Consider the following 27,159-nt stretch of genomic DNA (forward strand, 5'->3'; position numbering starts at 1 on the left):
GCCTCTGCACCTCACTGTGCAATACCTTTTGTAAATAGTCAACAGTGCAATAGATTCAATACTTGAAATGTGCAATTCACTTGTATTTTTATTTTTTATTCCTATTTATTCTATTTATCCCCTTCGTATATTTTATTTATATTTGTCTCTGTATTTATATATATATATATATATATGTGTGTGTGTGTGTGTGTGTGTGTGTGTATATATATATATAAAACAGTTCTGTAACTGTAACTTTGGTCGTTGCTGTGCTTTTTTTGGAAGTCGAATTTCCCAGAGGAACCCACCCGAGGGATTAATAAAGTTCTATCTTATCTTATCTTATCTTAAGTTGGGGTAACCTGGCAGGAGATTCTGATAGAATGTGTTCAAGTCAGCTGCAGCAAATTTTCCCTTCAAATCCGAGTCACGCTGCAAGTCTGTTATTTCAAGTTGGATCCGGACGGGCAGATCAGAGGGATTCATGGTGAACGGCGAGCACAAAACTTTGAAGTCTTTCTCCAGTTCACCAAAAATCTGAAATCGTTGCTCAAACTCTAGTAATAGTCCCGTTATTTTATCTTTGAACTGCTTCATATCCGCCACACTTTGGATCGTGCACACATTTTTCAGACAGGGGAAGTGAGCTGCATCACCACCAGCGAGCTGCGTCTCCCACAATAACAGCTTCAACTTGAAATGCTGTCATAATACTGCGTGACAACTTTGTTGCGTCCTTGCAACTGTTTGTTCAAGTTATTCAGGTCCTCTGTAACATCCACCATAAATGCAAGGTGCTGCATCCATTCTGCAGAATGAAATTCTAACACTGGTTTCCCCTTTTCTTCCATAAACTGTTCAATTTCTTCTCGTAAATCAAAGAAACGCCTCAGCACAGCACCTCGGCTCAGCCATCTTACCGCAGTGTGGTATGGCAGGCCATAGATGTGGTCTTTCTCTCTGAGAAGACTGTCAAACTGACGCTGATTGAGGCTTCTGGATGAAATTAACAGTTTGGATGACCACCTTCATGGCGTTATCCATTTTCAGTGACTTGCAACACAAAGCCTCCTGGTGCAAAATACAGTGAAAAGTCCAAAAACCACGTCCTCCATTTGCAGATTGCACTTTATCTCTGAACCTTTTTACAACGCCTGCTTTCTTCCCGATCATTGAGGGCGCACCATCTGTAGCCAGGCTGACAGCGCGGGACCGGTCCACTCCGACCCTGTCCAACGCGCCGACGAGTGCGGTGAAAATATCAGCTGCGGTCGCTGTATCTGTCATCGGTACCAACTCCACGAACTCCTCGGTGACGGTCAATGTGTCATCAACTCCGCGGATGAAAATTGCCAGTTGTGCAACATCTGTAATGTGCCTTCATCAATTGCAACTGAAAACACAATAAATGACTATTTTTTGTCCAAATCCGCTGAAAGATCAGAAATCCTGTCGGCAACTGTGTTTCCTGTCAGGCTGATATTTGCAAAGGCCTGGCGCTTTTCGGGGCACACAATCTCCGATGCCTTCATCATACATGTGTTTACAAATTCACCCTCACTAAATGGTTTGGAAGCTAGTGCAATGTCGTTGGCAATGAGGTAGCTAGCTTTCACTGCAGCATCACTGATGCCTCGGCTGTGAGTAAACACAGACTGCAGTTTCTTCAGACCCGCCAACAGTTCATTCACCTTCTCTCTTCTCCGCTGTCCTTGAAAGTTGTCATATTTGTCGGCATGAAGACTCACGTAGTGGCGACGGAGGTTATATTCTTTCAGCACTGCAACACGCTGGGAACACACCAAACATACAGCTTTCACTTCCGTGAATAAACAGGATGACCATTTTTCTTGGAACACTGCACTCTGCAGCCACTTTTCTCTTTTTGACAGAGACATATTGGGCCAATGAGGGTGCCAAAGCACATCAGGTTTAAATTTCGCGGGCAAAACAAAGTAGCTCACAATTGCTATTGCGCCATCCAATGGACACAATTGGAACAGCAGTTTCTTTATTGAAAAATTGCTGCTCATTTTTATACTTTACAAAATCATCTCACGGGCCAGATTAGGCCCGCAAATGGGTTTAATCCGGCCTGCGGGCCGTCTGTTTGACACCCCTGCTGTAGATGCTAGGATATTGTTTCTTGATAATGTTAATCTCCCTATACCATCAGAGGAAAGTCGATTAGATCTTTGCAGTCCTATTAGGGCGCAGGAAATCTTAGATGCAATCAAATCCTTACAGAGTGGAAAAGCTCCAGGCCCTGATGGGTTTGGGCCAGAGTTTTACAAAAAATGGCCAAACACATGGTGGGTCCTTTATTAAAAATGTATGTAGAATCTCTTGAGAGGGGCACACTTCCACTCACCTTAAACCTTGCCCATATATGATCTTAAAGGATAAACCTGCAGATCTGTGTACATCTTACAGACCTCTAAGTTTACTCGGTGATAGCAAGGAGCAGACGGCCGAGTTTAATAAACTCCACCGACACAGCGGTGACGCAAATCTGAAGGGCAGACCGTCCCATTTCACAGACGCTCACTTCTCGGTCTTCGGAGGACCCGGGCCACGTAGAACGCGAAGGCCGGGTCCTCCGAAGGATGCGGCCTAGGTAGCTGATGCTCTGTGTAGTTGGATTGGCTCTTTGCAGCAGGGACAAAAACAGCTGTGTAATGGAGGAGGTCACTGTAAGTGGGATGGACTTGACCTCCTGACTATGACTGATGTAGATGATAAGGTGCTGACTCTAAGAATCCACAATCTCAACAGGGTTGTCCGATAAGAACAGATGGCATATCCATAAAATCCACTGCCACTCAGGTATCTGTCGTTCACTCATTTATTTAGCAAGAATCCGAAGCACACATCCATAATGTGAGTGAGGGGATTTAACAGACTGTAAAATGCTATATGCCGTGTGGTGAGTGATGGTGTGGTTTCTGTTGGAAAGAACATAAAAGTCTTCCATAATTATGTGAACAGAGTGAATTAAATGTGTAATACAACAATACTGGATAGTGGAACATTCAACCAAAATAAGGGAGTGTCAACAAATGCTAATTTTACTATTTACATAAATCCTAACTAGGCACTTTACATTAGAGCTAACATGAGAAATTAGTGACGGTCCCTTAATGACCGCACGGCAGAGGCTGCTTCGCAGTAAACGGCAGTAACAATCGGTAAACAAAGTGTGCGCCAAGGATTAAACAAGGGAGGATAATGGCCGCAGCAAAGAACAAACACGATAAAACACAGAAACGTACAGTCTCATGGACGCACACCGCTAACAGCATTAGAGGAATGAAAATCCACACGGTGAGTAAAACTCTGCTGACTCTTCCCACCTGCAGCTCCGACCGAACTCTCTGCGTCGACATGTGCGTAATGATGAGGTAGAATTGTGTCTTCTGATTGGTGAAGAGAATTGGTTGCCTCACCGCTCATTGGCTAAACGGCAGCCGTATGCTGATATCTTACTCCGCAGATGCGGCTCCGTTCGTGAGTTCTGCGAACTGGCTGGCCTTTTGTACAAGCTGCCATAGCAGCCTCCGTTTGGCCAACTTTCTGAAAAAGTTGAACAGCTGAGCTGGTTTCAGGTGAGATCTTGTCCCGGCAGGTGTCAGAGCAGCGGGGACTAATTAAAGGACTGTGAGCACCTGGGGACAGGTGTCCAATCAGCTGACAGGAAAGGTGACTCGTGTTTGCGCATATACTGGCTGTGTCCCAATTCAGGGTCTGCACGCTTGAAGTACGCGCACTACGCGTACTACGTACGGTGCGTACTATAAGTACGAGAAGTGCGGAAGTGAGAGGCTTGTGAAATGGGACGGTATACGCTTCGTCGTGCTGTTCAGGTTGCCTAGCAACCATGATACTAACCGTGAGACACGTTACATACAGCTTTGTTTGACAGAAATGAAGGAGAAACATGTTTTGTTGGTCATTCATTTTTGTCATGACATCACTTTGATTAGTTGAGTATCTGAGGCTGAGACCACAGGACTGTAAACATGATTGTTGGGCTTCATGTCTGTGCTGAACAGTCATTTAAGATTAACTAGTAAATGACAATTAGCTAATGTTGCTCATGAGACTAAAGTCATCTCACTGTCGTGATGTAAATATAATATGGCCAATATTATAGTATTGTCAGATTATTATGATTGATATATATATATATATATATATAAAACACCCAGCACGCCCCTGCGGGCGGTTTATCCTTCAAGCTCGGGTCCTCTACCAGAGGCCTGGGAGCTTGAGGGTCCTGCGCAGTATCTTAGCTGTTCCCAGGACTGCGCTCTTCTGGACAGAGATCTCCGATGTTGTTCCCGGGATCTGCTGGAGCCACTCGCCTAGCTTGGGAGTCACCGCACCTAGTGCTCCGATTACCACGGGGACCACCGTTACCTTCACCCTCCACATCCTCTCGAGCTCTTCTCTGAGCCCTTGGTATTTCTCCAGCTTCTCGTGTTCCTTCTTCCTGATATTGCTGTCATTGGGAACCGCTACATCGATCACTACGGCCGTCTTCTTCTGTTTGTCTACCACCACTATGTCCGGTTGGTTACCCACCACCATTTTGTCCGTCTGTATCTGGAAGTCCCACAGGATCTTAGCTCGGTCATTCTCCACCACCCTTGGGGGCATCTCCCATTTTGACCTCGGGACTTCCAGGTTATACTCGGCACAGATGTTCCTGTACACTATGCCGGCCACTTGGTTATGGCCTTCCATGTATGCCTTGCCTGCTAGCATCTTGCACCCTGCTGTTATGTGCTGGATAGTCTCTGGGGCATCTTTACACAGCCTGCACCTGGGGTCTTGCCTGTATAAAAAAAAACACACCCAGCACGCCCCTGCGGGCGGTTTATCCTTCAAGCTCGGGTCCTCTACCAGAGGCCTGGGAGCTTGAGGGTCCTGCGCAGTATCTTAGCTGTTCCCAGGACTGCGCTCTTCTGGACAGAGATCTCCGATGTTGTTCCTGGGATCTGCTGGAGCCACTCGCCTAGCTTGGGAGTCACCGCACCTAGTGCTCCGATTACCACGGGGACCACCGTTACCTTCACCCTCCACATCCTCTCGAGCTCTTCTCTGAGCCCTTGGTATTTCTCCAGCTTCTCGTGTTCCTTCTTCCTGATATTGCTGTCATTCGGAACCGCTACATCGATCACTACGGCCATCTTCTTCTGTTTGTCTACCACCACTATGTCCGGTTGGTTAGCCACCACCATTTTGTCCGTCTGTATCTGGAAGTCCCACAGGATCTTAGCTCGGTCATTCTCCACCACCCTTGGGGGCATCTCCCATTTTGACCTCGGGACTTCCAGGTTATACTCGGCACAGATGTTCCTGTACACTATGCCGGCCACTTGGTTATGGCGTTCCATGTATGCCTTGCCTGCTAGCATCTTGCACCCTGCTGTTATGTGCAGGATTGTCTCTGGGGCATCTTTACACAGCCTGCACCTGGGGTCTTGCCTGGTGTGATAGACGCCAGCCTCTATGGATCTTGTACTCAGAGCTTGTTCTTGTGCTGCCATGATTAGTGCCTCTGTGCTGTCTTTCAGTCCAGCTTTGTCCAGCCACTGGTAGGATTTCTGGATATCAGCCACCTCCTCTATCTGCCGGTGGTACATACCGTGCAGGGGCCTGTCCTTCCATGATGGTTCCTCGTCTCCCTCCTCTTTCTTGGGTTTCTGCTGCCTGAGGTATTCACTGAGCACTCGGTCAGTTGGGGCCATCTTCCTAATGTATTCTTGGATGTTCGTTGTCTCATCCTGGACTGTGGTGCTGACACTCACCAGTCCCCGGCCCCCTTCCTTCCGCTTAGCGTACAGCCTCAGGGTGCTGGATTTGGGGTGAAACCCTCCATGCATGGTAAGGAGCTTTCTTGTCTTTATGTCAGTGGCTTCTATCTCCTCCTTTGGCCAGCCTATTACCCCAGCAGGGTACCTGATCACGGGCAGGGCGTACGTGTTGATGGCCCGGATCTTGTTCTTACCATTCAGCTGACTCCTCAGGACTTGCCTGACCCTCTGCAGGTACTTGGTGGTTGCAGCTTTTCTAGCGGCCTCTTCATGGTTCCCATTCGCCTGTGGGATCCCCAAGTACTTGTAACTGTCCTCTATGTCTGCAATGTTGCCTTCTGGTAGTTCAATCCCCTCAGTTCTGACTACCTTCCCTCTCTTTGTTACCATCCGACTACACTTCTCCAGTCCAAACGACATTCCAATGTCATTGCTGTATAGCCTGGTAGTGTGGATCAGTGAATCGATGTCTCGTTCACTCTTGGCATACAGCTTGATGTCATCCATGTACAGGAGGTGGCTGACAACTGCTCCGTTCTGTAGTCGGTATCCGTAGCCAGTCTTGTTAATGATCTCACTGAGGGGGTTCAGGCCTATGCAGAACAGCAGTGGGGACAGAGCATCTCCTTGGTAGATCCCGCACTTGATGGTGACTTGTGCTATGGGCTTGGAGTTGGCCTCTAGTGTTGTACGCCACATCCCCATTGAGTTCCTGATGAAGGCTCTTAGGGTCCCATTGATCTTGTACAATTCTAGGCATTCCAGTATCCAGCTGTGGGGCATTGAGTCATAGGCCTTCTTGTAATCAATCCAGGCAGTGCACAGGTTGGTCAGTCTGGTCTTGCAGTCTCGGCTGATTGTTCTGTCTACCAGTAGCTGGTGTTTTGCGCCTCTGGTATTCTTGCCAATTCCTTTCTGTGTCCCGCTCATGTATTGACCCATGTGCCTGTTCATCTTAGCCGATATGATGCCTGACAGGAGCTTCCATGTAGTACTGAGGCAGGTTATTGGTCGGTAGTTGGAGGGGACCGGTCCCTTCTTGGGGTCCAGGACCGTCCGGCCTTCAGTTAGCCATTCCGGGTGTCTCTCGTTAACTAGCAGCTGGTTCATTTGTGCTGCCAGACGCTCGTGGAGTGCAGTCAGCTTCTTCAGCCAGTAGGCGTGAACCATGTCGGGCCCTGGTGCTGTCCAACTCTTCATACTGGAGACCCTTTCTTGGATATCTGCCACTGTGATGGTTACTGGACCCTGTTCAGGGAGGTCGCTGTGGTCAGCCCTCAGATCCTCTAGCCACTGAGCATTGCCGTTATGGGTTGCATCCTTCTTCCATATGCTCTTCCAGTATTGCTCTGTCTCCAGCCTTGGTGGTGCTGTTCTCTTATTGTTCCCTTGCCACTGAGAGTACACCTTTGCTGGATCTGTGGAGAACAGCTGGTTTATTCTCCTGCCTTCTATCTCTCTGGTGTACCTCCTCAAGCGGCTGGCCAAGGCTGTGAGTCTTTGCTTGGCAGTTTCCAAGGCCTCAGGTATGGACAACTTGCTGTATTTCTTAGGCACCTTATTTGTCAGGTCAGTTCCTCTCGCACTCAACGATCCTTCTCCTATCGCACTTGGGGCTATGTACCCAATCTCGGGTGGGGGTGATGATATCTCCCCCCTGACCTGGCGTCCTGACTCCTCCTTGCCGTAGCATTTGTGTTGTACCTCGTCAATCTCTAGCTGTGAGAGCAGTCCCTTCTTTCGAATGTTGGAACACTGAGCTACTAGTTGTTTCGCCGTCATTGTGGATGTTGGGTATCGAAGAATCCATAGGTCCCTCATCCTATTCATGTAGCCCCTTCCGCCGGGGTTACTTGCATAGTAGCATTCCAACAACGCCCTGTTTTCGTCTCTTGCCCACCGATGCCTTCTTGTTCCAGTAGCCCACTTTTCGTCAGGGTGCCCTGGTTCCTCAACACCTGACGCGGACCTTGTTGATCCGGGCGACGTCCGAGCCGGCATGCCTTCATATTTATCTGTCTCGCTCATGTCTGCGGTAGGCTTGCTTAGCATAGGGGGTCTAGCCTTAGGACCCTTACTGGATACAGACGCCCCATGCAGGAATCGAACTTGCGATCCTCTGTTCCAAAGGCGTGTAGTCTAACCACTACGCTATCCAGCTGCTATATATATATATATATATACACACACACACACACACCACTGACTTTCAGCTTGTTGTGTTTGTGGATATATGACTGACGTTAATTATTACACATTCGCACATAAATAAGTGACGTCATATTCAGTACTTTTGACAGTTCACTCTTCGGCCGCTCCATCCTATTAGGGAAATTCTACATACATAAATGTAAATTTCAAAACTCAACCCCATCATTTAATTTGTTTTTGATTGAAATTGAATATTACTTAAACTCTCTTAAATTAACTTCCAATAAAAAGGGTTTATCATTGATTGAAATTCATTCAGAAATGTTTAATGAATGAGCTGTCACAACTTTCAAATACAAAGTTGTTATGAAGTCTGTCACATTCCCCCCTTTTTTTCTTTTTTTATCCTTTATTTATTTATCCTTCTTATTTCATTGTACTATATATTGTTACTCTTATTTGCCTTGTATGTCCACTGTACAAACTGAACTGAACTTTATAATTTCAATAAAGTTTGGAAAGAAAAAAAACCCCTCCTCGGTCGCTCCCTTCTGCCGTGTTTTGCGGCAAAATTATCCACACCCACCGCCGCGCTATGAATTGTGGGATATATGGGACCACGAAGCGTGCACCGGACCACGCTTGATATTTGGGGAAATCGACGGCGCATTTGGAGTATGCGTTTGAAGTACACTTCAAATTGGGACAGCCGTCGTTGCGTGGCGGTGACGTAACCGCACTTAAAATGCGTACTTCAAGCGTGCAGACCCTGAATTGGGACACAGCCACTGTCGGTAACGTCAGGAGTGGAACATCTGTGACCGCGCGCTTTGTTGCTGCCCGGACCAGACTGCAGACGCACCGTTGCTATTGGTTTCAACGGAAGCTCCAGACGCTCTGCGGCTAAAGGCTAACCATGCTAACGTCAGCAGGGCTGAAACACGGTGAAACGTCACAGCTTATTTCTGATGTTTTCAGCTTCGGCGTGTATTGACGTTGACGTCATCGTCGCGGGGAGCTCGTGCTGTGACCTGATCCCTGATGAGCTAACTGAGGCTAAGAACTAGCAGCGGGATTAGCCGGAGGCTGCGGCTTCAGCATTCTGAGCAGGAGCTGTTAGCCGCTCGGCCAGCGGAGCTCAGCCCGGGATGAGGCGCTGCAGCCGGTGGGGACGACAGCAGGAGGGCGGCCAAGCTGATGGAGGTAAACCCGGTGAATTTCCCACAGCCGTAATTACCGTTCAAAATAACTTTATTCACATTGAGCAGAGAGACTCGTGGATGTAGTGAATGAGGACATACAGAGGGTTGGTGTGACAGAGGAGGATGTTGATAGAGTCTGATTCACCATCAGCGATGACCCCAGCACTCCCAGTCAATCCGAATTTGGTTTTAAATTAAAGAGCAAGCTGTTCACCTTTCTTCAGAGTATGAGGTACGGGTCACCTGTGAAGACCTCCAAGGTTTCAGGTTCTTCACAGTGTCAGTTTAATCCAATTTCATTTATATTATTAGCACCACAGCAACTGTCACCTCAAAGTACTTTCTACTGTAAGGTAAAGAGCATACAGTAATACTGAGAAAGCCCCAAAGATCTGACAACTCCCTATGAGCAAGCACTTTGGCGACAGTGGGAAGGAAAAACTCTTAACAGGAAGTAACCCCTATTAGAATCAGGCTCAGGGAGGGGCGGGGCCATCTGCCGCGACTGGTTGGGGTGAAAGAAGGAAGACAGGATAAAGACATGCTGTGGAAGAGAGACCAGGATCAATAACAAGTATGATTCAATGCACAGAGGTCTAATAACACAGAGTGAAGAAGAAACACCCAGTGCATCATGGGAATCCCCGGCAGCCTACGTCTATTGCAGCGTAACTGAGGGAGGATTCAGGGTCACCTGGTCCAGCCCTAACTATATGCTTTAGCAAAAAGGAAAGTTTGAATCTTAAAAGCAGAGCTAGTGTCTGTCTCCTGAATCCAAACTGGAAGCTGGTGATGAGGTCTAACACCTGTCCACACCTGTATGAGTATTTGAGGGCGGGGTCAGAACTCTGAACTCTAATGGTTCACCTGTGCTCTTCTTCAGGTGTGAGGTTATGACGGGGTCAGACTTTGTCCTGAGACAGTCCAATCTGGACCAAGTCGCACTGGTCCTTGGAGCGCCGACGCCATGTCAGACATGTCTGATCCAGCTGTCGTAGAGGGACAGGCTCCTCACTGTTCTGCTCGGCCCCCCCTGGCAGAGAAGGCGCTGTCCGAGGTCTTCGGGCGGCTGCGGTATCGCGACACGTCACTGCTCATCTGGCAGCAGCAGCAGCTGGAAGCAGCACCGCCCTCCACCTACCTGAGCCGCAGCCAATCAGCCTGGTACAGTAACTATGGCAACCAGGCAGTCCTGGTCCGAGACAGGAGGGGTGCGGACGAGGGGCGGTCCCGGATCTGCAGCATCATGTGACGCAGAGCAGTTCAGTTTGGTCACTAACAAACATTTTGTTTTTAATTTAGAGAACTGTCCAATCAGAGAGAAGCATTAAGATCCACGCCCCCGCCCCTCTCTCACCCACTGACTGCAGACAGGAAAAAAACGAACAGTATTAATTGTCAGCTTGGCGAGCTCCAGCGTCAGCTCTGATGACCAGTTTAATGGACTTCCTGCCCTACAGGGGGCGTCCCGTGTCAGTATCTAACCCTAGTGTCCTCCATTTTGATTTGGGGAATGAAGCCAGCAGCACCACACTGAAACCATCACCTTCATCCAGCATGCCACCAAAAGACATTGTCCTGTTTGAAACCCTTAAGTGACCAATCAGCACGCAGTTACAGCACACTGGTGCTTTCTGGGTAAAATCATTGTCACTGAGAGAAATTGAAGGTAACGAGTCTTCAGACGTGTTACTGATTTATGGAAACGACGAATAAAATGTTTTCTTGTTTTAGCTCTGTCATTCTTACTCAGTGAAGACTGTCTGAGAGCGCCCCCTAATGTCAGGCCAGTGAAACTGATATACAAACAAGGCCAAGCACAGTTCCACCAGCGCGATGAAGAAATGTTGCTGCAGTAACTCAAAGATTCTGATAAATGAGAAGAGAAGAAAGTGTACTTTATTGGTCCCCGTGGGGAAAATCCCTCTCTGCATTTAACCCATTCACTCAGTGAAGCAGTGGGCAGCCATTGGGCGCCCGGGGAGCAGTGTGTAGGGACGGTACCTTGCTCAGGGGTACCTCAGGGTAGCTGTTCAGGGGAATCGAACCCCCGACCTTCCGATCATGGGGCCACCACTCTACCTACTGAGCTATCCCTGTTCAGACTGTGATGATGATCTGCTGTAACTCACAAAACCTTTTCTTTCACGTAAGGACTTTGGTGTGGTTCGAAGCAGCAGGAAATGAAACTCATGAAAAAGTCCAGAATTTGGTCCTCCCTTCACATTTTCCCGTTCTGGTCCTCGAGCCTTATATTTGACACCCCAGGATTAAAGAGTGGTATGGGGGTGGGGCGGGGCTTGTGTGTGTGGTGACTGTTTATTAGTTTAGAATTAGCTGCATGTCGACTCCGGCGTGTCACGAGGGAGCAGCGGGCTCGTCTCAGCCCCGCCCACTCGGTGCAGCCCAGGGCAACGTCCAGCGTCACAGCACGCCTCAGGTGGCCCCGAGGACTTCTCTCACTTCGTCCGTTAGAGCGCGCTCGGTGACAAAAGAGTGGAGCCACTTGTTTTCAGTTTATGTGTTTATTTATGAAAACAAATGAACTCAGAAAATAAGGATCCCATATCAGTAATTACATCAAATAATTCACTTGTTTCGTCCCCTCTGCGTCTCTACGAGTGGAGCTCGCTCTAACCTCAGACGGCTACTTTACAGCTACTATACAGCGCTCAAACATACGCGAGAAAAACGTACGGCCGGAGTGCATGCAATACATAAAACCACTGTTTCCTTTTCTTATTAAAATACAAAATTAACTATGAGCGTCGAAGCTCAACCATCAACTAAAAACAAAGAGGAGGGTTACTGTGGCAACGAGCTGTCCGCCTGTCTGTCGCAGGGGGTCCCGATCGAACGCTTTGCCCGGTCCATCGAGTCGTAATGCGCCCGCAAAACAAAACGTGGAGGCTAAAGGAAAGATCCGTGACAACAGATGACGATGCGGTGCCACCCGGAGGTCGTGTGATCACGACGTCAGATTATTCTCCAACACCTGCCATTTACAGGTTTCTTACCAGGTTACCTCCAGGGGGCACCACAGGTAAACTGATCTCCAGCTGGAGGTCGCCAATAATCAGGGGTCAGAGGAGCGAGGGGAGGTGAGGTTTTACTGAACACACCCCCTGGCTCCAGCCAATCGGAAACCATTTATATCATTGGGCATGTCGATTCAACAGTTTCAGTAAAACTCTACGTCTAATATTCATGATTCATCTTTGTTTGCGCTCTGCAGCTTGTACAAAATTCAGAACGCCACCGAGGACGCGGCGGTCAACGTCATGATGAATTTTTCAGAGAAAACAAACTTCCTGTTTGTCAATATTTCCTTTGCCAAGAACCGACACGGCGTCCAGGGATAAGAACAACTATGGCCGCGTCCCAGAGAGCCCAACACCATCGGAGGTGTAACCACAGATCATAGGTCAGAGGGCAACAGGCCTATCCGCCTGACACTGACGTCAGGTGATCAGAAATCTGACGCCACAATGCCCAACGTAAGCCACAAACATCTGCCGAGCGCTTGACAGACGGGTTTTTTCTGAAATCGCGAAAATGAGTCGTGACTGCGGTGGGCGTGGCATTTTCCTCAGAAATCGTTTCTTGCGTCCTGATGTCCTCCGAGCGGCAGCGAGCTCTAAAACCTTAAAATAAATTGTCTAAAAAGCTTTAAAAGAAACGAGGTGCTCCGAGTTTGGACCCTGACAGGAGGAGGCGGTACAGTATGAGTGGTTCTTTTTTGGCGGGGTGAGAATGGGGGCGGCGCTTGAACAGGACAGCAATAGAAAGACATTTTATATAGAGAACCTTATAAGACACAAACAAGTTCAGCACACAACCTGAAAATCAAAAACAGGAAATGTAGTGTTAAAAAAAAATAAATCAACGTCTCTGTGCTGACAGAGCCGTGCTGGGGGCGGGGTCAGGATCCTGTGACCCCACCCACATTGCCACGATGACCCCCAAGGACAAACAGGAAGTTGTGTCTAGGGTTGCAGGACCAGCAGGGGGCAGGGTTGGTCTCAGAGGATTTTAAGGTGGAGCTGAAAGATCCAGAAGCCGGTTCGATCCAAAGGGTTGATCAGTCAAAAAAAAATGGTTTATTTCCCGCTGAGACGATCCATCAAGAGTCCACTTGGACACTTTTTAAAGCGTTACCTGATGAGGACTCAGCTCCAGAGCAGGCGGCATGGGCACGCCCTCTGTTCTATCTGCAGGCACGCAGTTTCCTGTTACGTGTTTTAAAGGGTTTAACGCCAAACTGAACCAACCACCATAAACAAAATCAGGGTTTTGGCCTGGCGCCGTCAGTTACCCGTCATAAATACCTCAAAATTTAAATAAAGTTTTGAATTAAAGATACTTTTTGTAACAACCTTCTGCAGAATGTAACTAAACATTCCACCACCAGGGGGCACCATGTCACCACTGACTGAGGTCAGGCCTTGTCCTCTTCGTTTTCACACTGGCACAGGAACGTACTCATACCCGTTTTAAATAAAGTTTACGCTGGTTTCATTTAGTGGCACAAACTGGTATTACACTAAAGTTCTTCCTTTTTCACCTCAGTGACACACTTTTAATTTGAAAAGCTTTTAATTTTAACATTTAAACTGGATTTTACAAAAAGTACCTTTAAACTGCTAAACTGTATTTTCCTGCTGACCCCGCCCACCGCCATACTCCTGCCTGTTTCCCACCTCGCTGGTTTTCTCAATCCCAGTTTAAAGTAGCAGACGGCACATCAGAAGGAGGGGCTAAACAACGCCTTGCCGCCAGGTTCAGAGAAAAAACGGTTATTTGTAAAACTGTTCTGTGATGTCACACGCTGACATCGTCAGGTCTTCTCTCTGCTGCAGCGCTGCCGACAGCTTCAAATGAAACGTGAGATGCGCTCATTCGTCTCAGTATCCACAAACCTGCTGAGATCACCTGCTCCTCCTCTCCAATGATACTTGTGGAATGTATTCAGAGGTCAGGGGTCACCACCGGCCGTCCACGAAGAAGAAAAAGACGAAGAAAGAAAGTCTCGACGGTTGCATTTCTGTCCACAGATCAGTAAGACTCCCAGACGGGCTGCCCATCGCTCTACCTGACTCCGCCCACATCCTTCCTCCTCCATCACTTTCTTCTGTCTGCAGTCCTCCAATAGCGGAAAAAATGAAACAAAAAACAAAAGCACTAGGAGCTAAAAAAAACAAACAGGTCAGCCTATTTACATCCAGTCTCTGTGTTTAAACGTGTGTGTAACAAGTTCAGAGTGTGTATCTCTGTCTTTGTGTTTGTTCAGGATGGAGGTGTGTGTGTGTGTGTGTGTTCAGTAACACGTGTATGTGTGAACGCGTGTTCAGTCTGTGTCGGAGGATGAGGAGGTTCCTGTCGAGGAGCTGTCATCGGAGGAGGAAGAGGAGCTGCCACTCAAACGACTAGCCCCGCCTCCTGAGGCCCCGCCTCCAGCTGCCTTCTCTGAAAAGAGAAATAAAGGAAGACAAGTCAATGAGACAGTCCCGGCCAGGTGACACCGTTTCTGTTGGCGCTCGATGATTGTTGCCTAGACAACACGGCTCAGTCGCCCAAGTCCAACGCTCACACGATGAACCCACCCCCCCGTATCGGACCGCTCAGACATCGACGGCCGTGCTTTTGAGGCGGTACTTACGCAGTAGCTTCCTTTGCTTCTTCTGCAGGCAGGACTTGACGTAGCGCTCGAGCTCTCGGAGCGTGGAGGGTTTGAGCGTCTCGAAGTCGATCTCGATCTCGTCAGGGTTGGAGTCCCTCAGCGACGGCTCTCTGGTCTGGATGATGTGCACGACACGGCCCAGCTTCTCTCCCGGCAGCCGGTTGATGTCCAGACTCAGCTGCCGCTTCTCATCGTACGACATCGGCAGCGACGACTCCTCGCCGTCGTCCCCGTTGGCTGAGCCGCTGCCCGACGTCTTGTTGCCTTTCTTGGGTTGCCTGGAAACACAGTCACTGCGGTCACTACATTGTCCCTTTTCTCAGGTGGATTTGCTGAACACTGAGTCGTACCTGGTGGCCGTCACCGTGCTGTTGGCTTTTCTGGCTGGCGCCTTCTTCTGATTGGCCGGTTTGGGCTGCTGGGCGGCGGCCTTTGGCTTCTTCTCTTCCTCCATCTTGCCTTTATTTCCCTTGTCTTTCTCCTTCTCTTTCTTCTTCTCCTTGTCTTTCTTCTCTTTCTTCTTCTTTGGCTTGCTGACCGGCGCCTGGGACAGGACCGCCAGCTGCTCGTGCACCGCCTTCAACTGATGGAATAAACTGATTATCAATACCCGTCATCTGTGATCAATACACGGCCACGCCTTCACGGGGTGAGTCACAGGAGCCATGGATATTTCAAACATGAATGTCAAGTAAACAAATCGTGAAATCTAAAATGATAAAAAGAAGAAAACCAAGATGTTCTTGACCTGTGATTGGTCGGCAGCACCAACCTGCTCCTGTAGCTCAGCCAATCGCGTGGCCCGCTCCTCCTCAGAGTCGGACGATTCGTCAGAGGAGGAGTTGTTGCTGCTGTCGGAGGAGGCGGTGCTTTTGCTGACCACCGGTGTCGTGGTGGGGACCGACGCCTCCAGGCCCTCGTCAGGGATTTTAGCGAAACGCATTTCAAACACGTCCTAATGGCAGACGGGTTATCGATACCTGATCGCAGCGATCGATCGAGCAGGAAACGGAGGCTTTACGTACCTGCAGCTTGCGGGCCATGGCCACCACCTCGTGGTCTGGGGGGTTGTACTTGTAGCAGTTGGAGAACATTAACCTGACGTCAGTGGCGAAGCTCTGAGGGTCGCTGTACTCGCCTTTATCCATTTTTTTCTGTCAGGAAACAAAAGAACGTCAGAGATGGCGCCAAACCTCCCATTTGGACATCTGAAGGTGCGGAGTACAGACACCCAGCGGCGTTAAAAGTAGGGGTGCAACGATATTCGTATCGATATTGAACCGTTCGATACAGTGCTTTCGGTTCGGTACGCATATGTATCGAACAATACAAAATCTTTAATTTATTTTATCAACTTTCCTTCTGACGATGCTGTCTGTGTTGAGCGCTCAGTGGATCTGCGCTCGACAGTGCAGCCTAGGCGGAGTAGTCGAGTGCAGATTCACTGAGTGCAGGGCAAGCTAGCAGACAGAAGTTAAGCTCCTTGCAACATGGCAAATTGAACCTCCCCCACCCTCATTCAGATCTGGCGTTTGGAATTATTTTGGTTTTCATGTGACGTATGACCCTGAAGGTAAGCGAGTCATGGACTAAAGTAAAACAGTATGTTGGATGTGCCATGCAATGCTCAATTACATGGGTGGGAGCTAGTGCGTTAGCGCAGTTAGCTCGTTAACGTGTTGGCCGTCTAGCCCCATGCACGGGGCGATCGGCGGTAGCTCTTTAACGGAGATTTGCCGTGTTTTGGCGTTAACGTCATTTCAGATTAACGCTGACAGCACTAGTGTGAACACAACGAATATGACTGCACATTTACTCCGACATCATCCTAGTGCAAAGACAAAAACAACAAGCATGCTACAAACTTTACCCGAGTCATTTAGACAGCTGTTAGCACATGATTCTCCTTATGCTGCTGAGAATATAGCCCAGAAGAAGCGCGTAGTATAGCTTTTATTTTGAAAGAGCCATTTCTCTGTAATAAACTCTCTTTTCCAAAGATGAGTGATTCCTCAATCAGATACAGGGCTCGCAATATCGCTAGCCCGACGTCCTGGGGCTAGCGATTTTTCCAGTCGGGCTACCAAAATCTCTCTCTTCCCTGCCCGTCGGGCTATTGTAGGAAGGAAAAATATATGTCAATGCTTTTGCATTCTTTCAGAAATGTAGCTGGGTAATTATGTCATTGGCATCGGTGAGCCACTGCCAATATGTGACATATTGAAGTCGCGTTTGAATTTGCGCTTGTTTTTTTGCTTTCACTTTGCAATCGCGCGAACTGTGTATAGAGAGCGACAGCACTGATCTGTGAGTGATGATAATTTGTGCACCAATTCCTCTGACATCGTCTTATTAATCGTTAGCTTACTATGCAAACATGACAAGTGAAATCTCCCGCAGCTTAAACATGTGAGAGGTTGATCGCGCAGAGAATCGCTGAGCTTATGTGAGTCCGTGTGTAAAAGCAGCAGGATATATATTTTAGTTCTGCTGAGCCAAATAAGACAGGTCAGGGTGAAGAAGTGACAGCCAAAGAAAAGCTTACCACAAAACGGAGAAGTTATGACAAATCAGACTATAAGGCAAAAAGAAAGTGCAGCTTTACGGTTTCATGGACAAAAGAATTTCTGTGGCTGCAATATGACGAGCTAAATAACCAGGGCTGCACATAAGTGGTCCGCAGGTGCACATTCACTGTCAAAATAAAAAAACACGCACAAGATAAGAAGTTGCAACGGGTGTTTGCGTACATAAGATTTTCAGGAGGACAGACATTTGTTTAGAACTCTTAAAGATGTCGAAGAAGCTCCTTTAAGCAATTACTTTGGTGTTCCTCCACCTCCACAGAAATGTCAGAAGGAGTCTGAACCACAAGAGAAGCACGTATACTCGGAAAAGTGGTTGCAGGAGGTGAGCTGGCTTCAAACAAATGATGAACGCACAGAGATGTGGTGCGGAATGTGCCGTGAAAATTTAATAAATGACAAATTAAAAAGGCATGAACATTTTTTTTTGTATCGAAAAAATATCGAACCGTGAATTTTGTGTATCGTTGCACCCCTAGTTAAAAGGTTCCAGTTTTCCACCAGAGCGAGCTTTGAACCGGCCGCAGGGCTGGGAATCGCCGCAGCCCACGATCTCGACATACAGTGGGGCAAAAGAGTATTTAGTCAGCTACCGATTGTGCAAGTTCCCCCACCTAAAATGATGACAGAGGTCAGTAATTTGCACCAGAGGTACACTTCAACTGTGAGAGACAGAATGTGAAAAAAAAATCCATGAATCCACATGGTAGGATTTGTAAAGAATTTATTCGTAAATCAGGGTGGAAAATAAGTATTTGGTCAATAACAAAAATACAACTCAATACTTTGTAACATAACCTTTGTTGGCAATAACAGAGGTCAAACGTTTACTATAGGTCTTTACCAGGTTTGCACACACAGTAGCTGGTATTTTGGCCCATTCCTCCATGCAGATCTTCTCGAGAGCAGTGATGTTTTGGGGCTGTCGCCGAGCAACACGGACTTTCAACTCCCGCCACAGATTTTCTATGGGGTTGAGGTCTGGAGACTGGCTAGGCCACTCCAGGACTTTCAAATGCTTCTTACGGAGCCACTCCTTTGTTGCCCGGGCGGTGTGTTTTGGATCATTGTCATGTTGGAAGACCCAGCCTCGTTTCATCTTCAAAGTTCTCACTGATGGAAGGAGGTTTTGGCTCAAAATCTCACGATACATGGCCCCATTCATTCTGTCCTTAACACGGATCAGTCGTCCTGTCCCCTTGGCAGAAAAACAGCCCCATAGCATGATGTTTCCACCCCCATGCTTCACAGTAGGTATGGTGTTCTTGGGATGCAACTCAGTATTCTTCCTCCAAACACGACGAGTTGAGTTTATACCAAAAAGTTCTACTTTGGTTTCATCTGACCACATGACATTCTCCCAATCCTCTGCTGTATCATCCATGTGCTCTCTGGCAAACTTCAGACGGGCCTGGACATGCACTGGCTTCAGCAGCGGAACACGTCTGGCACTGCGGGATTTGATTCCCTGCCGTTGTAGTGTGTTACTGATGGTGACCTTTGTTACTTTGGTCCCAGCTCTCTGCAGGTCATTCACCAGGTCCCCCCGTGTGGTTCTGGGATCTTTGCTCACCGTTCTCATGATCATTTTGACCCCACGGGATGAGATCTTGCGTGGAGCCCCAGATCGAGGGAGATTATCAGTGGTCTTGTATGTCTTCCATTTTCTGATGATTGCTCCCACAGTTGATTTTTTCACACCAAGCTGCTTGCCTATTGTAGATTCACTCTTCCCAGTCTGGTGCAGGTCTACAATACTTTTCCTGGTGTCCTTCGAAAGCTCTTTGGTCTTGGCCATGGCGGAGTTTGGAGTCTGACTGTTTGAGGCTGTGGACAGGTGTCTTTTATACAGATGATGAGTTCAAACAGGTGCCATTCATACAGGTAACGAGTGGGGGACAGAAAAGCTTCTTACAGAAGACGTTACAGGTCTGTGAGAGCCAGAGATTTTCCTTGTTTGAGGTGACCAAATACTTATTTTCCACCCTGATTTACCAATAAATTCTTTACAAATCCTACCATGTGGATTCATGGATTTTTTTTTCACATTCTGTCTCTCACAGTTGAAGTGTACCTCTGGTGCAAATTACTGACCTCTGTCATCATTTTAAGTGGGGGAACTTGCACAATCGGTGGCTGACTAAATACTTTTTTGCCCCACTGTAGCGTTGTTATGATTTCCATGTTTTACTCAGTAGTACTGCAATAACCGGGGTTATTGCAGTACTACTACATACATTAACGTATATTATCTGCATTCAGCTGTACTCGTTCAACTTCAGATTACGTGCTCGGAGTTAAACTTTGTTTGTCAGTCAGAGTCATCTCATCAGGCGCCGCCGCCACTGAAACCCGCTGTTCCCACGAGTAGCTGCTCCGGTCGGCTCTGCTCGGGTTTCCCAGTAACACCTGGTACCACGGGTCTTTTTAGTACCTGCTCAGGGGAGGTTTCAAGCGATCTGAAAATGTGACAGACTGCGTGCCATCGACGGGCTAATCAGCGGTGTCGCCTGATGAGTCGTGACTCATCGAAACCCAAGGGCAGCGGTTACATCGCACAACGCCGCGGTCCCTGAATGCGACACAGACCGAGCAGCAAGTACACGGACGCCTCCATGTTTGTTGTAGCGTTCATGTCACGTACTAATTATGTCATGGGACGCTCCGCCCCGTTGCTATGACGGTGATCACGCATATCAGGTGGTACTCGACTGTAACGGAAAACCAGTCAGAACTAATGGAAATGGAGCTTCAGTCACTGCAACATCTCACAAAATATGGAAAAAACGAATCGATCAGCGACTGAGCGGCTTTACCAAAGAGGAGGGGTCTGACTGTGTGCTGCACCACAAACAGGAGCAACAGCCTGCGGACGCTCACCTGTGGAGCTCCCACTAACACCACACAGAATGATGAGGGAAGCTCAGGTGTCGCCCACACGAGAAAACCTCGTCACTCTAACGCCTCGACCTGTTTGAGGTTCACTCCGTGCTGGCGAACGTCGTGACGTCACGGCAGCGTGGACGTATGTTCGGTTACAGCGAGCAGAAAAGCCCTCCCTCACTCTGGGTCAGTTCCCGCTCTCACAGACTTTAATTTTCTTTAAAACATCAAATCTGTGATATTGATTGTCACCGATCACGTTGTAGTCAGGAGAGTTTCTATGGCGCCTGCAGAGTTTGAACCACCGTTGACCTCACTCTAACCTCGTGTCTACGTGATGATGTCATTACCCGGATGGTGCTGAGGTCCATGGGGTGTTTGATGATGTCGTGGTAGTCGTGCAGCTCCAGCGCCTCAGCGTCCACGGGCTTGTAGAAGGGCCAGGCATAGGCGGCGTGCTTCTTCGAGAGCATCTCCTTCAGGATGGCATCGCAGTGTTTCATCTGCTCACCCAGCTTACCGCCTTTCCTCCCCCCGGGGCCGACGCCTCCGGCACCCACGTCCCCAGCCGCCAGGTCGTCCCCAGTGTCCCGCCGGGTCTTGGTGGGGCGGGCAGCGGCTTCACGGCGAGACGAAGCCAGTTTAGCCGGTTTGGCGTCCTGAGCAGACGGAGAGTCGGCGCGGCCGGCAGAGATGGCCGACGTGGTCGGAGTGGTGGTATCAGCTTTCCTCTTCACGCCTTTCTTCTGTTAGAGAGACAGACAGGTGGAGAGGGCGGGCTCAGGTTCTGTTTCAGGTCACATGACGCCATGTCGCCGCACACGCCTCTTACCTTAACCACAGGCTGGGCAGATGGCATCAAGGTCGCAGGAGGCTGAGGTGCAGACACAGGGGGCGTGGCCTGGACTGGTGTGGGCGTGGTTGAGATTACTGGCGTCTGAGAGGGAGAGGGGGAGGGATAGGAGGGGGGAGGGGAGGCTGAAGACTCTGCCTGTTGACTCACTGAAAGAGAGACAGGAAGTACTGTGAGTACTTCAGCAGTACTGCAGTATTTCCTGCACACGTTCAAGTGCAGGTGCAGGAGAGGATTCTGATCTACTGCCGCAAACACAGAACCCACACCTGATCAACCAACCACCAATTTCTCTCAATAAAGGTGAGTGCAGTGTAGGACCTGGGTGGAGACCACCTCTGGTACGGCAGCGTTACCTGTATCCGTCTCACCTGTGGTGGCGGCCGGCTGTTTGCTCTTGTTCTTGCCTTTGGGAGCCGGAGGCAGCAGAGCGACTTCTTCTTGAGGCATCTGAGCGACTTTCTGCAGGAAGATCTTCTCTAAAGCCTGAGCCATGAGGACGATGTCGTCTGTGGGCTACACACACACAGAGGTTAATGCCATCACAGCTGCACACAGCTGCACTCAGCGCCCTGGCTCTGCCCCCTTTACCTTGTTGTAGATGTAACAGTTGGTGAACATGGTGTTGAAGTCCTGCATTGCCTCGCTGGCGCTCCAGTAATAATTGTTCTCCAGACGCTTCTTAATGGTTCCCATGTCCATCGGGTTTTTGATCACTTTGTGGTAATCCTGCACACAGCAGCGTGGTCAGGAAAACACTCAGCTGTGTGTGTGTGTGTGTGTGTGTGTGTGTGTGTGTGGCGAGAGAGCAATGGTGACTCACGTGCAGACACAGCTTGATGGCGTCCACGGGTTGGTAAAAGGGCCAGGCGAACTGATGCTTCCACAGCGTCTTCACCACCACGTTCTGCATGTACTGCAGCTGGTTGGTTTTCCTGAGACACACACACAGTCAGCACACACCATTCACCTGCCTCTAACAGCCTATCAGGGGTGTTTCTCGGTTGTGTCCTACCTGCCCGGTTTAGTGGGGTTGGTGACCTCAGGGGGGGGCGGGTTGGTGAGGGGAGGGGGGCTGGGGGGCGCAGCCTCAGGGGCGTCCGACATGGTGGACGACGGTGATGCAGCGATGCACAGTGGGACGGCAGCGTCTGACTGGAAGGTGAAAAAGGACTCCTTCTGTGGGCCGAGGCCAGGTGTGTGTGCACAGGTGTGTGTCCGTGCACGTGTTCAGTTCAGCCGCTTCAGCTCAAGTGTTCCCCGAAGAGACAAACTCCCATCGCACGACCTGAAAAACACAGAGAGAGAGGGGCGGTGATTAGGGGTTATTGATTCTGGGGAGGTAACGCTTTTAACCCCGCCCATCACACCAGTTTGAGGTCATTAACCATTTCCTGTCCAAACAGTCCGCGATCGTTGTTTAAAGTCAGCTCGCTGGTTTCCATCTAAAGCTGATGTCTCTCTAAGAACTTAATCGTACAGCGGCAACGTTTGGCTGGTCGGTGACGCCCGGCTAGCTACGGTGCCGCAGTTACACTAACACAAACAAACGAGCGCAGAGAAGCTGGAGGACGAGGGATGTTTGCCACCATACGTCTGGAGGAAGACGCTGAAAACTGAAACTTCAGCTCAGGTCGGTCATTTAGTCCTGACGCTCAGCTTCACGTCCTCGCTGAGAGCGAGTCTTCTCTGAAGCGTTCTGGAGATCTTTGGAGGCGGGGCTCAGCGAGGTTTTAAACTCTGGCCAATGAATGAAGTGCAACAGGTTAAATGGCAGCTGGCTGTTTGACCTCTGTGCAAACACAGCAGGGAGCTTCCAGGACCAGGCCAGCTCAGCTGCTACACACATCTGTACATAAAGCTTTAAAAACAGCTGCTTCAACATCTGGCAGCTAACGAGGTTAGTGAGTGTCATGACTACGTGTAAAAGCCCAGCCCAGAAGGCTGCGCGCTTCAGCTCTGCGAGAGGCAGTGAGGGTCACTCAGAACGAATCATCATCTACGGATCAGAAAAACCTGAGCACACAGGCGCAGCTGCAGAGCTGCAGGCTGTGGGTGGAGGTGGGTGGAGGTCAGACCCTAAGACCTGACTCTGACGTCGAAATCACTGCTTGGACTCGGAAAGCTACAGACTCCTCCAACCAGGATCCACAAACACCTGCTCCTCCTGTCTGAACTCATTCAAGGTACACTGAGTGGAAGCTGTGCTGCGGTTTGACCAATCAGAAGCTGAGATTCTGACTCGAGATCGTGGACACTTGGCTCTAGAGCAGAGGGAACATCCAGGTTGTTGTCATCGCTCAAGGACCGTCTCTGCTGAAACATCTGGAGCTTCATGAAGCTACAAACAGCACGGAGGAGGCCCGAAGCTCACCAAAGTTTTCCAACTCCTAAAAACTGCTACTTTCTACCTGAATCCAGTTTGATTCCAACACTGAGGCGCTAATAATCCAGAGCATCAGACACACAGCTGATCCTTGTGCCTCGCGCTGATTAGAATCTGACTCTCAGGCCACAATCAGATTTATCAACAGCAGATAATCAAGGCTGCAGCGACTGTTATTAATAAACTGACAGATGATCCACCCACCAACCAATAATCTGTTTAGTAATCAGAGAACATCCAACGCTGAAAAATTCAGCCATTTGTTGCATCAACAGACCTAACGCCGCGTGGGCGGGTCCCAAGTCAAACTTTATTCAACTAATCCTCGCGTTACACGTCCAACCCTCTCTCACTGGAGTCCATTGATAAACGTACAGTGACTCATCAGCTGTTGTTGACCTGCTGCAGGTCCAGGATTACTGCACGAGTTTTTCTCTCTGATCTGGACGTGTCCATGTGTTTTACTTCACGCTTTCTTTATTTCCTGTTTGAGTTCCTGTCACAAGAATGTACCAAAGTTTATCTTTACGATAGCTTGATTTGTGCGGTAAGACCGTCTGATGAAGGCCCGAGAGGCTGTTATCTGTTCATAGCAGCGGATGATCAGGGCTGTCAGTATATTTAAAGATCAACTGTTGATAGGTCTATAATGCATCAACTGATAACAGTTAACTGTTCTTGTTAATGTGTCGGTTTGCTTACAAACATTAGTTATTAATCTCTCATTAGCATGATTTCTTTGACCACACTGACCCTGAGTCTACAATGATCACGGCAGAAATCTGAGGGAAACTTGTGTTTATCCAATCAGAGCAGCCGTCTGATCCCGCTCAGCTAAACATTCAAATAAATAACTGTTAATCAAAAGTCACTCAGTGTTTTCTGTAATCCATTACCTGATCACTTAAGTTTCTTTCTTACACACCCACAGGTGGCACGTTACAGATTATTATTTTATGTTAATGGAAATTTCTGAGACTGTCACAAATCCAAAAGGCAATAAAGTGAAAATAAAGTATGCTGTGGACATTTTTATATTTTAATCACAAATGATGGAATTAAGACAACAGATCTGTGGGTAGTCCAGCCTTCAGTCTCTACTTGGAGTCTCTGCTGATTTAAAGCAACACCACGGGTCAAAATGAGAGAAAAGGCTCTGAATGTCAAACTGATGACAATTTATTCAAAAAACAAAACAAAAACAGGATGGTATTGATGTTATGCGAACTGGTGTACCCTAAGTGGGCATGTCCTGGACACACCTGGGACTGAACAGAATGATACCCGTGCTATGAGCTCCTGCACCCAACAGACGCCCTCAGGCCGTCTAAAACCGGGACCGGGACCCGGAGCGGTAAATCCGTGCAGACCCGGGGCCGCCTGTGCGCTGCTAATAGCCAAGCTAACCGCTACGAGCCACCGCTCCGCTGCACAAGGCAAACCGCACACATGACCTTACGTGGTGGCTGCACCGACACCCCGATGGCTCGTAGTGTCGGTGGATCTCTAGCCCCGGTGAAGGGGGCTGGAGCTCGGCTCTGGCCGCTCCACTTCGAGCTCCGCGCAAACATCCATTTACCTGCTTTAAAAGATGGCGGGCACAGCAACAGCTAGGTGGCTAACGGAGCACAGCTCCGCGTCGAGGCCGTAACACGTCGGTAATAATACCCACGGCGGCCGAGGGGCTGACGAAATGCGTGCCGGGGTGATATATCGGCCGACGTGATCTAATTTGGCACACTCCAGGAGCATTGGCGCGGTTACATTTTGCGATATTTGCGGACGTTACCGCTCGATGTTTGGCTAGCTAACGCAGCATTAGCCTGTTAGCTGAGCTTTGTCTGAAGGCGCCGAGCGGCCAGCCAGGCTCCGACACTCTCCGCTCTGCCCGCTCTTTCCCTCCGCTCCCGGTACCCGCTCACCCCGCTCCTCCCGCTCACACACGCTCTTTACTCCGTGTCTCGGTCCTCCGGCGATCCCGCGGCGGCTGCGACTGCTTTCTGGAAGATTTTTATTTAGCCAAGTAGCATAATAGATGAGTTATCAGCTGTCTTGTCCGTACGCAAGCGCAGTGCCGAGCAGCATCATGGATTTTGTTGTGATTGCATTGGTTGGTCCGGCAGATGACGCGATGTGATTGGCTACGGCGTGCTTGCAGGGTTTTGATTTGTTGCTAGGTGGTGTGAAGAGCTGTGATTGGTGCAGGAGGCCGTTAACATGCACTGATTGGCTGAGCCGATAACCGGGCTCTCGTGATTAGCCGGTAAAGCTGACGGGATTCGGAATGGCGCCGCGGATCGAACTACGTCTCCCAGCATGCACCGCGGCAGCGCGGAGCTGTGCTGACGCTGATCAGTTATAGATACCTAAACGAGACTTTGAAACACTGTGTCTGTAAATTGGTGGCGAACAGCCTTTTAAATAAAACGATGAAACGTCACGGTGAAAGAGCACAAGCCTTAAAACACACTCGGCACTATTCAGCAGCTTAAATACTTCAGTCTGTGCACCAAAGTCCACCTGAGCGGTCACCGCGCTGTTCCTCACATCAGCACCAAACTCACCTGGAATACCTGCAGAATGATGTTCATGCCAGTCCTTCAGACACTGAACACAAGCTGGGACAAAGCTGGGACCTCCACCAAAGACCAGAGGCGATGCTGTAGAGCCGAGTCATCCTGTAATGTCCGGAATGAAGGCAGAGCTTCCTTTAGAAACTCAGTGCTCATGTGTCCACAGCAAAAAGTTAAACAAACCTCTTTGAAGGTGGAGGAGCAGCACGATCAAAGGTGTCTCATCTACCTGAGACCAGCAACAGAGACACTGATCACTGCACTCAGTGGGACATACAGACCACGTTTCGTCAGCATGTCTACAAACATCTTTTTTATTAGGACTATTTATTATTACTCGGTCTCTTGAGGTTCTCTCTGGAGCTGACAGTATTATCTAAGACAGCACCGAGGTCATTCCCACAGCAGGGGTGTGAAACAGAAGCCCGGGGCCCAGAATACCCCGACAAAGATCCAGCCTGCTGGTGGCTTTGGAAAACGTAAAGGAGGACATCAAATTTGGTGATAGCAGAATCTTTTCTGTAAAGACTGAAAGTGGGCTGTTTGTGGCCCGTGATGTGAAATAAGCTCTACAGTCTGTATTTTTGGCCATCAGTATAAACATCTGGGCACGCTTTTTGATTTCAACACTCAGGGTGAGTCGTCACGATTTACTCGCGTCCTTCCTCAACATGTAGGTGACTCTGTCATCTGTGAGTGTCAGAACCAATTACAAAGTAACTTGTTACTGTAATCACATTTTTTAGTAACATAAAGTTAGTAATTACATTAAAGTCCTGCTGAAGTCAGCTGATTTCAGTTTGTGTGGGAGGAGGACAATGGTGGCGTGGTAACTTTCAAGAAGTGAAGCCATAGACCTGACTTTTATTTTTATTGCAGAAAAGAACAAGCGTGATGGCACGTGGAAACAGGCTAACACACCGCTAGCCAAAAAGTCAGAGTGATGATGAAGTATGCAGACCCAAGTCCAGCAGCCAGAGCCTGGACAAAGGCAGTCAGGCTGCAGCCTGGTTCTACCTGTTTCTACAGTAGGATCACCGTGACG

General features: G+C 48.9%; 2 protein-coding genes across 10 annotated transcripts in view; one reads left to right on the top strand and one right to left on the bottom strand.

Moving 5' to 3' along the window:
• The window catches only part of brd3os (BRD3 opposite strand), a 29,268-nt gene extending 18,374 nt beyond the window's left edge, over positions 1–10,894 (top strand). Inside the window, exons 1-3 of one of the 5 annotated variants that reach the window (XM_082554243.1) lie at positions 2,947–3,306; positions 8,931–9,155; positions 10,038–10,894. In XM_082554243.1, coding sequence (XP_082410369.1) covers positions 10,122–10,406 — 285 coding nt within the window. In that variant the 5' untranslated portion in view covers positions 2,947–3,306; positions 8,931–9,155; positions 10,038–10,121 and the 3' untranslated portion in view covers positions 10,407–10,894. Of the gene's footprint in view, positions 1–2,946; positions 3,307–3,484; positions 3,588–3,659; positions 3,682–8,930; positions 9,156–10,037 lie in introns of those variants that run through there. The other 4 variants (XM_082554241.1, XM_082554244.1, XM_082554242.1 and 1 more) reach the window with 4 other exon arrangements.
• Positions 10,895–11,038: 144 nt separating this feature from the next.
• Positions 11,039–25,602, bottom strand: brd3b (bromodomain containing 3b). Of its 5 annotated transcripts, none has more exons than XM_082554202.1 (12): positions 25,464–25,602; positions 22,171–22,443; positions 21,979–22,090; positions 21,747–21,884; positions 21,512–21,671; positions 21,135–21,304; positions 20,653–21,048; positions 15,860–15,988; positions 15,583–15,789; positions 15,185–15,417; positions 14,814–15,112; positions 11,039–14,620 (listed from the first exon to the last, which is right to left on the bottom strand). In XM_082554202.1, exons 2-12 carry the CDS (start codon positions 22,260–22,262, stop codon positions 14,502–14,504), a joined length of 2,055 nt encoding a protein of 684 aa, XP_082410328.1. In that variant the 5' UTR covers positions 22,263–22,443; positions 25,464–25,602; the 3' UTR covers positions 11,039–14,501. The 5 variants fall into 5 exon arrangements, with proteins under 5 accessions (XP_082410328.1, XP_082410330.1, XP_082410331.1 ...); XM_082554204.1 differs by having other exon boundaries at positions 21,527–21,671; positions 25,464–25,601; XM_082554205.1 differs by having other exon boundaries at positions 15,607–15,789; positions 25,464–25,601.
• Positions 25,603–27,159: the final 1,557 nt, after the last annotated feature.

The sequence above is a fragment of the Aulonocara stuartgranti genome (genome assembly GCF_965226115.1).
Source record: "Aulonocara stuartgranti genome assembly, chromosome: 12".
In the NCBI taxonomy this organism is placed as follows: Eukaryota; Metazoa; Chordata; class Actinopteri; order Cichliformes; family Cichlidae; genus Aulonocara; species Aulonocara stuartgranti.

Coding starts and splice junctions, on each gene's coding strand:
- brd3b (XM_082554202.1), bottom strand. CDS start 22,262: ATGTCGGACGCCCCTGAGGCTGCGCCCCCCAGCCCCCCTCCCCTCACC. Junction 21,305..21,511: donor CACAGGTGAGACGGATACAG/GTAACGCTGCCG, acceptor TCTCTCTTTCAG/TGAGTCAACAGGCAGAGTCT. Junction 15,790..15,859: donor CCATGGCCCGCAAGCTGCAG/GTACGTAAAGCC, acceptor GTCTGCCATTAG/GACGTGTTTGAAATGCGTTT.